Genomic DNA, 12,844 nt, shown 5'->3' on the forward strand with positions numbered 1-12,844 from the left:
TAGTACAACTGACAAACAGGTGCAAACACACACGCAGAGATCAGCTGCAGTAAATATTGACACAAAACACAGCAGAGATGGAAAAAAAAGACTCCAGTTAACCTTTCTAGTATAAAAAAATAATAAAACAATTGTCAATATTAACAGCCACTAAATAAGAAAATGTAGAGTAATCAATAGGATTCTGTCCAAATCTGCCTGTTTTTCATGAACTGATTAGAGTAAATTTACAGGACCTGAAGGAACAGCCACGTTAAATTAGGGGGGGAAAATATCATTAGGTTTTTAAGTTGTGGTTAAAGGATTTAGGGAATCACCGGGTTTACCACCCTTTATTTCAAACCTTAGTGAGACTTCTTCCTAAAGCCACCTGTACGTGAGTATTTTGCATGTGAACAAACTACATTGAAATGATCTTGTCATCTGTTCTCAGAGCTGTTTAGTCCGGCAATCTTCTTCCCGGAATAAAAGGTCAGAGAAGCGGGTTGAAAATTACCTTAAGTAAGTAAGTAAAAAGTAACTTACCTTACATATATTTACATAGTTTATTAGCTTCATGTTGTGTGCTAAAGTACATGTACAGTAGTTCTTACAAGTTAAGCCCCTCAAAAAGATTAGGACAAAGAGCAAATATACAAGGAGAGCATGTCAGTGGTTGAATAAACAACATGAAACATACAGTATAAGGCACGAAAATGTCAGCAATGATAACAGCATTGGTCAACAAACTCGTTGTAGAAGATTTTTTAATATTTTCTTCATGTGCCTAAATATTGTTAACACATCCGAGCCTGCCGTGGTTGGTCCTCCAATTTCTATTGAAAATTATGACCAGGTTTGCACCGTAACAAGTTATAGCTTCTCAAAATAAGCTGTTATTGGGGAGTTGAATTTGTGCAACATAATGTATATCTATGTATATACACCCTATATACTGTATATGTATATATATAACTTTTGTTACTGTAAGTAAGTAAAAAGTAACTTACCTTACATATATTTACATAGTTTATTAGCTTCATGTTGTGTGCTAAAGTACATGTACAGTAGTTCTTACAAGTTAAGCCCCTCTAAAAGATTAGGACAAAGAGCAAATATAAAAGGAGAGCATGTCAGTGGTTGAATAAACAACATGAAACATACAGTATAAGGCACAAAAATGTCAGCAATGATAACAGCATTGGTCAACAAACTCGTTGTAGAAGATTTTTTAATATTTTCTTCATGTGCCTAAAGATTGTTAACACATCCGAGCCTGCCGTGGTTGGTCCTCCAATTTCTATTGAAAATTATGACCAGGTTTGCACCGTAACAAGTTATAGCTTCTCAAAATAAGCTGTTATTGGGGAGTTGAATTTGTGCAACATAATGTATATCTATGTATATACACCCTATATACTGTATATGTATATATATAACTTTTGTTACTGCCCCCGACTTGGCCCCTCGGGTAGGTGACAATTCTTGAGAAACTGTAAGGCCTGATTTCTTACTTATCTTTTGTTTTGGACTTCCAACATTCCAACAGCCCTATCTTCTTCAATCTGTATACAGTAACTCGAAATGCTTCTCTGGGAGACTGGCTCCTGGATTTGCCATGACCATTCACATTTTTGTAATTTAGTGAACACCTGCAAATAGTGTGGAATGGTGTTAAAAATGTCCTTTATTTGGACTCATACTGCCTTGATTGTTGGTCTTGACACAGGTAATGCAAGCTACACAAAGATTTTTGCATGATATTTAAATCCCTCTGTGGTAAATGCAGCAATTATTAAAGACGACATCACTGCTGTCGGGACATAGGTAATCCTATTGCTCAAAATCTTGGGATTACTAAAAAATGACCGAGGCAACTTTGGATTGTGTTCATTTCCAAATTCTGTCTTTCTTTAAAGTAGCATCTTTTCCTGCTCTTTTGTGACTTTGTCTTTCATCCATCCATACATTTTCAGACCCACTTCTTCCTGTTTTTCAGGGTCGCGGGGGTCTACCGGTACCTGTCTCTGGCTCACACTGGGCGCTAGGCGGGGGTACACCCTGTACAGAGCGCCAGTCCATCGCAGGGCAACACACAGACAACCACTTACATTCGCATTCGCTCCGACGGGCAATTTTAGAAACTCCAATCAACCTTACAGTCATGTTTTTGGATTGTGGGAGGAAGCCGGAGTACCCAGAGAAATGACCCAAGTGTCCACCCCTCATGATATTTTGAAACTGTCACAGAATATGGTTTGTAACTAAAATCCAAAATGCAAGAAACAAATTTAAAAAAGGGGTTGGGGGGACCAAAGCAATTAAATCCATACAAAATCCTTTCCTTGAAACATTTGCCATTATAATGGTGGATTGTATAAAGCAGTGGTTCTAAAACTTTTTTTGCTCAAGTACCCCCTTTCTCTTATTTCTGTTTCCAAGTATCCCCTTTGTCAGGCTACAACATTTTACTCAGAATACTATGGAAAACACAACTATAGAGCACAATACTGGAATGAATGAGTGATAACACACATTTTAAAGAATCTCATTTTGTAAATAAGTGTAATGAAACAGTGTTTCATGAATAGATTTATTTCTAAAGTTTCTTTCCTGATGTGGAACCAAGAACGATCCTTGTATTTTCAGTTCATGTTCTCAAATCAAAATAATTTCTATCATCATTGTGTGTGTTTGTTGTTGTTGTTGTTGTTGTCTGTTATTTTTATTTTTCAGTATATTTTTCTCTTATTTTGTGTGTTGTTGGTAGTATTGAAAATATTCTCTCTCAGTGTGTGAGTTTTTGGTGTCATTTGATTGTTTTTTAATGTCGTTTCGTATGTTTGTCTGTTATTTTTGTGTATTTTGTAGTGATCTTGTGTTTTTTTTCTTCTCATTTAGTGTGTCTTTGTTGTCGTTTTGTGTGCTGATGGTAATAATCATTATTTTTCTGCGTGTGTTTTTTGTGTCATTTTGTTGTTTGTTATTCTTATTATTCAGGATATATATTTATCTTATTTTTTGTTGTCGTTTTGTGAGTTGCTGATGATATTTAAAATTTTTGTAATTTTTAACTAAAAATAAATATTATAAAACCCCATATATTTATTTTAATGCTTTTTTTTTGTTAATGTTCTCCTCTCTGTCTCTCTCAAGTACCCCCTGTAGTGCCACTGAGTACCCCTACCCACATTTGAAAAAAACTGGTTTAAAGAAAGAACGTTGAAATGAAATGTCTTTTGAATATGATTCCATAGAACTCTTTTCTCCTCAGAATCACTATAATGTCATCGCCGCATCTTGCGCCAAGACGTCCAGTTTCTCTCTTGCTCGCTCCTGTCATGCAGAGTGATCTGCAGTTCCTCATTAATGTGAAACTAATCCAGGCTGACTGCAGGCTTTGGCTTCTTGGGTGTTCAACAAGTTGCATTAGTAGCTACAGACCAGCCAAAGTACCTCCAATACACATCTTTGTGTAGTAACCTGAGCCATGGTCACACTTATAATACATTGATAAGTTCACACACTCACAGCACTTATAATAACAATTACAGGACCTCAATTATAGAAACAAAAGTTTTCTAACTGTTGGAAGAAACATAATAAAAGCACAAAGATATCGTAATTCGATACAGCTCTGCCTAGGGAGTATAACTGGACCTTCTTTCTATGAAGCCATCATGTTAGACATTATTCTTTCAATAAGTTACTTGCCAGTTTTTAAAAGATTAATTTTACTGGTATTGCAACAAACTACTGCTGTCATTGAAACAAAGTTTCGCCCAACTTCCATTACTGTGAGGCAATGAAGTAAACAAAAAGCTTTCTGATAACAATTGGTACACCTGTCAAAGGTGTCCACACTGTCATTAGTTTAAAGTGAACATTTGCTAGGGAGAAACTGCACTTCCAACAGAAAAAAACTTGTTCAGCATGGGCTAGTGGGGGAGGAAGTTTTACAACTTATGTCTGCTGGGCACAAGCTATGCAACTTGTTTCTCCACCCAGGAATACCATTTTCTGGAAGGTCATTTTGAATGCAGTGTTAAACAGCAGTAGTACGAGTTTAACCACTTTTCTCAGCAGCAGCGTCAAATAGCTTCTCGGTATTTTATTTACTTTTGTGGCCAAACAACAAATACATCGATGAGTCACTTATCGGGAAGCTCCTATTATAAAAAAAGGGGAATAAAACACACTAACATTTTAATGTGTATTGCTGGCCTACACGTAAAGGCAAAAAACAAAAAAAAAAACAAAACACCATCACCATGTACCCCAATCACCTTTTGGTCTGCACCTGACATACAGTGGACATGGAATGTATTCAGAACCCTTTAAACCACCACACCTGTTACCACAGGATGTCATAACTAGCATATGAGCATGTTATCCTGGCTTTGTTGAAACAAAGGTTATTTTGACAGCTGTCACGTCATCCAAAAAGTCCACCAGTGTCTCCAGTAAAGTCTTTAAAATTAGCTCTTCTAAATGTTAGATCTCTTGTTAACAATTCACTACTAATTAATGATATTATTTTGACACATCACTTGGACTTTTTACTTCTTATTGAAACGTGGTTGAATGATGGTATCAGTAATACTATTCTCAATGAAAGTGCACCACAAGACTTTATTTATTTCAATAAGTGTCATACTTGCAGGAAAGGTGGTGGAGTTGCTGCCATTTTTAAATCAATATTTCAGTGCAAAGAAATAACATTTGGGGATTTTATCTCCTTTGAATATATGTCATTCTTACTGAAGGGTGATTCAAGAGTTCTGTTTTTAGTCGTTTATAGACCCCCAAAAAATTCTGGAGAATTCATAAATGAGTTTGTTGAACTGCTGTCAGTTGTATGCACTGAAAACAACTTTTTAATAATAACAGGTGACTTAAATATTCATGTAGACAATAACATGGACAATACTGCCAAAGAACTGTATGCTTTAATGGATACTTTTGGTCTCATACAACATGTGACTGGTCCGACACACACTCAAGGTCACACTTTGGATCTGATTATCTCTAAAGGTGTTGATATCTCTGCTGTTGATGTAAGAGACTTAGCTCTATCTGATCATTTCTAGTGTCTTTTTTGACCTAGAGACTGTAACATCTGTTCCCCCAAGTTATGTGTGCTTAAAGAAAAGGTACATAAATGACAAAACAAGTGCACAGTTTATGGAGGCCATCGCAATGACACCAACATTGAGTGCTGAGACAGTGGATGATCTTCTGGATGAGTTTAATACAAAAGTCTGTAATGTCATAGATGTGGTGGCTCCAATCAAAACTAAGAGAAAACCAAACACACAGAAAACACCTTGGAGGAGAACTGAGATAATGCAGAATTTGAAATCTGACTGTAGAAGAGCTGAGCGTAAATGGAGATCAACAAAACTCCAAATTCATCTAGAACTACACAAAAGAAGTCTGCGAAAATTCAATGATGGCTTGTTCAAAGCAAGGCAACAATACTTTTCTGAAATTATTGCCAAAAATGTCAACAACTCTCGCACGTTGTTTTCTGTAATTGAAAAGCTCACAAGCCCCCCAGATCAGATAGCCCCTGAATTACTGTCAGCTGGAAAATGCAATGAATTTGATGTATATTTCAATGAAAAAATACAATCAATAAGGTCAAACATCAGAACAAACCAGCAAAATCACAAAAAGCTTGAACAGCTTCAATCACTGAGGGATGAGTCAACTACAATGTTAGAGTTTATTACAGTGAACCCAAAAACAATAGAGACTGTTCAGCAGCTGAATCCATCAACATGTTGTCTTGACACAATACCCTCAAACTTCTTTAAAACTGTTGTAAAGTCAATTGTCACTGATTTGTGTCAGATAATTAACTGCTCATTCCAATCAGGCACCGTACCAAAATCCCTGAAAGTAGCTGCTGTGAAACCTCTGTTAAAAAAAGAGAACACTGGATGCCTCTATACTGGCTAACTATAGACCAATCAGCAACCTTCCATTCATGGCCAAGATCATTGAGAAGGTGGTCTTCAACCAACTGAGTCAATTCTTAACATTCAACAAAATATTTGATAAATTTCAGTCAGGTTTTCATTCTCATCACAGCACTGAAACTGCTCTGATCAAAGTGATCAATGACATAAGGTTGAACACTGATTCAGGAAAAGTATCTGTTCTCATTCTATTGGATCTAAGTGCTGCATTTCACACTGTAGATCATATAATTTTGTTGCACAGATTGCAAACATGGGTTGGACTAAATGGAAAAGTAATGCAATGGTTTAAGTCCTACTTGGAGGAGCGAAGCTATTTTGTAAGCATTGGAAACTTTGAATCTGACAGATTACCAATGTCCTGTGGGGTTCCTCAGGGCTCTGTTCTTGGACCTCTTCTGTTTAGCCTTTATATAGTAAACTGCTGGATGAGTGAAAACTTCCTTCAACTAAACCATGACAAGATTGAGGTGATTGTCTTTGGTAACAAGGAAAAGAGGACTGCTGTCAGCAATTATCTTGAGTCTCGATCTTTAAAAAATAAAGACCAAGTCAAAAACATTGATGCTCTGATTGACTACGATCTGACATTCAGGAGTCATCAAATCTATCACAAAAACAGCCTTCTACCACCTAAAGAACATCTCCAGAATTAAAGGCTTAATGACTCAGAAAGATCAGGAGAAACTGGTCCATGGTTTTATCTCCAGCAGACTGGACTATTGTAATGGTCTTCTGACAGGAATCCCCCAAAAGAGCATCAAACAGCTACAGCTGGTTCAGAATGCTGCAGCTCAGGTCTTAACCAGAACTAAGAGGTCAGCACATTTGTCCAGTTTCAAAGTCTTTACACTGGCTCCCAGTCAGCCTGAGAATAGACTTTAAAGTTCTGCTGCTGGTGTATAAATCTGTGAATGGGTTTGGTCCAGAATACATCAGTGAGCTGTTAGTCAGGTCTGAATCCAGCAGGTCTGTCAAATCGATGAACACAGGTCAGATAGTGGAGCCCAGAACTCACAGTAAACATGGTGATGCTGCTTTTAGTTGTTATGCTGCAAAGAAGTGGAACAAACTGCCAGCAGAGCTGAAGTCAGCATCCAATGTGAACATTTTTAAAACAAAGTTAAAGGCACTTTTTTTCTCTACTGCGCATGATTGACAGGGAGATTTTTGGTCATGTTGATGTAATGTGTTTGTTGATTTTACTTTTGATTTTAAATGTTTTTTTGCCGACTTTAATGTTAGATTTTAAGCTGTTGAATGTTTTCTGTTGCACTTTTTTAATCATGTAAAGCCCATTGAGTTGCATTGAGTATGAACAAATTTGCCTAGCCTTTAATATATCAGTTACACAAACCACCAAGCAAAGCTGACCTTTGAGGCTTGGCAACTCTGGCAGATTTCAGAGAACTGAAGAAACAAGTTAAACAATTGTGTTCAAAGATGACAGGACAGCAGCTTTTCATTGAAACTTTTACTGATTTTGAAATCAAATGGACATTCAATACATGCTATCAATCTACAATTGGCTACAATTACTATGCTTTATATACTTTATATATATATATATATATATATATATATATATAGCCTTCTGTGTATAGAGGTACACACAGAGTACATACACACAATGTTGAAGTTGAAACACATACACACAGGTCATATTTATTGTGATGGCTGGACTTTGTTCAGTTCCTGACAGGAAAGTGGAGAGCCTTTCAAAAAAATGCATAGATTAGAAAAACTCAACACAAGACACCAAAAGCAGGCTCTACGCAACTAATCTTAAACAATTTCAAATTTGGTTCTTTGAGCAATAGAAATTATCTGTAAATCTGTTTTTGGACAGGTGGGCAAAACACATTTAGAAGCACAAATCATTAGAGAATAAATGGTATGATTTGGAAGATGATTGAGGCTGTCTGTAGTGGAACAATGTTGTTCTATACAAACATTGACCTTTCCCTTTATGAGCCTCAACACAACACCCTTCGACCTGCGTAAAGCCTAGACACCTGGTATTGATCTTAGCCATGATCCTAGTTCGTAAGTCAAACTTCCTATGGTTTTGATTTATCTGTAAATGAAGTGCATAAAAAAAACATTTAAAGGGGACAAAAGGTGTCAATTGGGAGAATTCTGTGCATGCTAAGGTAAATTTAAACAAGGAATGTAAGCCATCATTAAAGATATTGGGATATCGATGGATGAGTTGGTTTGTATGTTTATATTTAGCCCCAGTGAAGGCTCCAGGTGGTCAGCGGACCAGTGGAGCCTGTTTCAGGGAAATGAGGACGGAGCGCAGGCGGGACACGTCTTTAGCCTGCTTGCTGGACTTTGGGTTAAAGTCACAGAGCCGAGCCACCCGCTCCCACTCTGTGCCAGGGTTGTTCTCGTCCAGATCTGAAATCATGGCTTCCTCAGCCGCCCTGCGTGTGACAGGAGGAGGAAAAAGCACACAGAGGAGACATTTAAAAATTGGGGTCGAATGAGAAATAAACACGAATACAAACATGCAACTTGGCTGCACAATTAATCAAATTTTAATCGTGATCACAATTTTGGCTGCCACAATAACAATAAATAATCTGATCGTCGGCAATATTTACATTTAAGAGCAACACAATCTGCATATTTTTTCAATCAACATTTAATACTTAATTGATTCACTTAATTTTAAAATGAAAGAAAACATCCATTCCTGTGTGGATGACGGGGCATTAAACATATTTTTTCCCCAACCATTGTCATAAATGCATGCAGAAATGTAAGGGTACATGTAGCACACTGGGAGATTAAATGCTACAGAACATGCACAGTCACAAATATTTACAGACAAACAGAACGAACACCACTATCAAAGACTAGACAATATCTAAAACTTCTCCAATGCAGGTCCAATGTTCAAACAGGCCCTCTAAGCAACATACAATGCACATGCTCACATACACTCCACCTAATCTATGGCAAAAGTACAAAGTCACTGGAAGTTTTCACATATTTTGTTTTTACTTAACTGGTCTAGGCGGTAGCAAGGATGGTTAATGTGTGTGCTTTGAGCGTAGAGGAAAAGAAAACCGGGAGAAACATTTTCAAGTCAGAATTCAGAAGTAAGAGAGAACAAAAGACAATAGAACTGTGCTCAGTGCAGATGAAAAAGCAACCATGCAAAAGCAAAAAAAAAAAAAATTTTTATTGGCATACAGTTGCTAGGGAATTTAGAAAGTGTCATCTATAAATTTAAAAAAGGGGTTGGGGGGACCAAAGCAATTAAATCCATACAAAATCCTTTCCTTGAAACACACCAACATTTTAATGTGTATTGCTGGCCTACACGTAAAGGCAAAAAAACAAAATTAAAACAAAACACCATCACCATGTACCCCAATCACCTTTTGGTCTGCACCTGACATACAGTGAACATGGAATGTATTCAGAACCCTTTAAACCACCACACCTGTTATCACAGGAATTTAGACGTCATAATTAGCATATGAGCATGTTATCCTGGCTTTGTTGAAAAAAAGGTTTTTTTGACAGCTGTCACATGTCATCCAAAAAGTCCACCAGTGTCTCCAGTAAAGTCTTTAAAATTAGCTCTTCTAAATGTTAGATCTCCTGTTAACAAGTCACTATTAATTAATGATATTATTTTGACACATCACTTGGACTTTTTACTTCTTATTGAAACGTGGCGGAATGATGGTATCAGTCATACTATTCTCAATGAAAGTGCACCACAAGACTTTATTTATTTCAATAAGTGTCATACTTGCAGGAAAGGTGGTGGAGTTGCTGCCATTTTTAAATCAATATTTCAGTGCAAAGAAATAACATTTGGGGATTTTATCTCCTTTGAATATATGTCATTCTTACTGAAGGGTGATTCGAGAGTTCTGTTTTTAGTCGTTTATAGACCCCCAAAATATTCTGGAGAATTCATAAATGAGTTTGCTGAACTGCTGTCAGTTGTATGCACTGAATACAACTTTTTAATAATAACAGGTGACTTAAATATTCATGTAGACAATAACATGGACAATACTGCCAAAGAACTGTATGCTTTAATGAATACTTTTGGTCTCATACAACATGTGACTGGTCCGACACACACTCAAGGTCACACTTTGGATCTGATTATCTCTAAAGGTGTTGATATCTCTGCTGTTGATGTAAGAGACTTAGCTCTATCTGATCATTTCTAGTGTCTTTTTTGACCTAGAGACTGTAACATCTGTTCCCCCTAGTTATGTGTGCTTAAAGAAAAGGTACATAAATGACAAAACAAGTGCACAGTTTATGGAGGCCATAGCAATGACACCAACATTGAGTGCTGAGACAGTGGATGATCTTCTGGATGAGTTTAATACAAAAGTCTGTAATGTCATAGATGTGGTGGCTCCAATCAAAACTAAGAGAAAACCAAACACACAGAAAACACCTTGGAGGAGAACTGAGATAATGCAGAATTTGAAATCTGACTGTAGAAGAGCTGAGCGTAAATGGAGATCAACAAAACTCCAAATTCATCTAGAACTATACAAAAGAAGTCTGTGAAAATTCAATGATGGCTTGTTCAAAGCAAGGCAGCAATACTTTTCTGAAATTATTGCCAAAAATGTCAACAACTCTCGCACGTTGTTTTCTGTAATTGAAAAGCTCACAAGCCCCCCAGATCAGATAGCCCCTGAATTACTGTCAGCTGGAAAATGCAATGAATTTGATGTATATTTCAATGAAAAAATACAATCAATAAGGTCAAACATCAGAACAAACCAGCAAAATCACAAAAAGCTTGAACAGCTTCAACCACTGAGGGATGAGTCAACTACAATGTTAGTGTTTATTACAGTGAACCCAAAAACAATAGAGACTGTTCAGCAGCTGAATCCATCAATATGTTGCCTTGACACAATACCCTCAAACTTCTTTAGAACTGTTGTAAAGTCAATTGCCACTGATTTGTGTCAGATAATTAACTGCTAATTCCAATCAGGCACCATACCAAAATCCCTGAAAGTAGCTGCTGTGAAACCTCTGTTAAAAAAGAGAACACTGGATGCCTCTATACTGGCTAACTATAGACCAGGGGTCACCAACGCGGTGCCCGCGGGCACCAGGTCGCCCGTAAGGACCAGATGAGTCGCCCGCTGGCCTGTTCTAAAAATAGCTCAAATAGCAGCACTTACCAGTGAGGGTATCACTGAATCTCCCGGGGCCACCATTCTCCCGATTTCCTCCTGATTTCTACCCGACATTGTCCGGGCGGACCATCCTTCACTGAGCGTCGTTTCCAGCCGGACAATATTAACGATTACACCGCATAAGAAGAGGAAAAAGACTCTTCTTCCTCTTCTTATGCGGTGTAATTATATTATTGTAATAATAATATTGTTGTAATAATAATAACGATTACACCGCATAAGAAGAGGTGTAATCGTTATTATTGTCCGGCCGGAAACGACGCTCAGTGAAGGATGGTCCGCCCGGACAATGTCAGTGGGAGAAAATCAAATCCAACCATGTGTAGGGAAGTGTTTCTGTTATGGTTATAGCCGTTGTTGTATAGGCTATGTTTAATTTTCCTTTTGTTGATTATTTTTATTTCAAGCATACATTGCATAGATTGATGGATAACTTATGCAATGTATGCCTTTTTTTTTTAATTTTATGCTATTTGTTTTATTTATTCTACTACTACCACCATTTACCATTTGCACGGGTACTGTGGAATTTGTTCTTTACTTTATATGTGTTTTTCAAATAAAAGAACACTGTGAAATTGAATTATTTATTTTCTCTTTAAAAAGCAAACTCCCCCCCCCCCCCCCCACCCCCCACTCTTTTGAAAATTTATTTAAGTGTGTATCAAACTGGTAGCCCTTCGCATTAATCAGTACCCAAGAAGTAGCTCTTGGTTTCAAAAAGGTTGGTGACCCCTGCTATAGACCAATCAGCATCCTTCCAAGATCATTGAGAAGGTGGTCTTCAACCAACTGAGTCAATTCTTAACATTCAACAAAATATTTGATACATTTCAGTCAGGTTTTCGTTCTCATCACAGCACTGAAACTGCTCTTATCAAAGTGATCAATGACATAAGGTTGAACACTGATTCAGGAAAAGTATCTGTTCTCATTCTATTGGATCTAAGTGCTGCATTTGACACTGTAGATCATATATAATAATAATGCAATGGTTTAAGTCATACTTGGAGGAGCTAAGCTATTTTGTAAGTGTTGGAAACTGTGGGGTTCCTCAGGGCTCTGATCTTGGACCCATTCTGTTTAGCCTTTATATGCTTCCTTTAGGACACATTTTACAGAACTGTAAGGTTGATTATGCTACGCAGATGACACAACTATATTTATCACTGAGCCCAGATGACTATGGTCCCATAGAGGTGTTGTGTGACTACTTAGAGAAAGTAAACTGTTGGATGAGTGAAAACTTCTTTCAACTAAATCATTACATGATGGAGGCGATTGTCTTGTCTTGAGTCTCGATCTTTAAAAAATAAAGACCAAGTCAAAAACATTGATGCTCTGATTGACTAAGATCTGACATTCAGCAGTCATCAAATCTATCACAAAAACAGCCTTCTACCACCTAAAGAACATCTCCAGAATTAAAGGCTTAATGACTCAGAAAGATCAGGAGAAACTGGTCCATGGTTTTATCTCCAGCAGACTGGACTATTGTAATGGTCTTCTGACAGGAATCCCCCAAAAGAGCATCAAACAGCTACAGCTGGTTCAGAATGCTGCAGCTCAGGTCTTAACCAGAACTAAGAGGTCAGAGCACATTTGTCCAGTTTCAAAGTCTTTACACTGGCTCCCAGTCAGCCTGAGAATAAACTTTTCTGCTCCTGGTGGATAAAT

At 37.3% G+C, this 12,844-nt stretch overlaps 1 protein-coding gene across 1 annotated transcript; it reads right to left on the reverse strand.

Moving 5' to 3' along the window:
* Positions 1–7,546: 7,546 nt before the first annotated feature.
* On the reverse strand, positions 7,547–11,221 carry LOC114458737 (clathrin light chain A-like). Its single transcript, XM_028441157.1, has 4 exons — positions 11,153–11,221; positions 9,356–9,369; positions 8,981–9,016; positions 7,547–8,392 (listed from the first exon to the last, which is right to left on the reverse strand). The coding sequence occupies exons 1-4, from the start codon at positions 11,219–11,221 to the stop codon at positions 8,221–8,223; spliced, it is 291 nt and encodes a 96-aa protein (XP_028296958.1). The 3' UTR covers positions 7,547–8,220.
* Between the last annotated feature and the right edge of the window lie 1,623 nt (positions 11,222–12,844).

Source organism: Gouania willdenowi, chromosome 1 (assembly GCF_900634775.1).
Source record: "Gouania willdenowi chromosome 1, fGouWil2.1, whole genome shotgun sequence".
NCBI lineage: Eukaryota > Metazoa > Chordata > Actinopteri > Blenniiformes > Gobiesocidae > Gouania > Gouania willdenowi.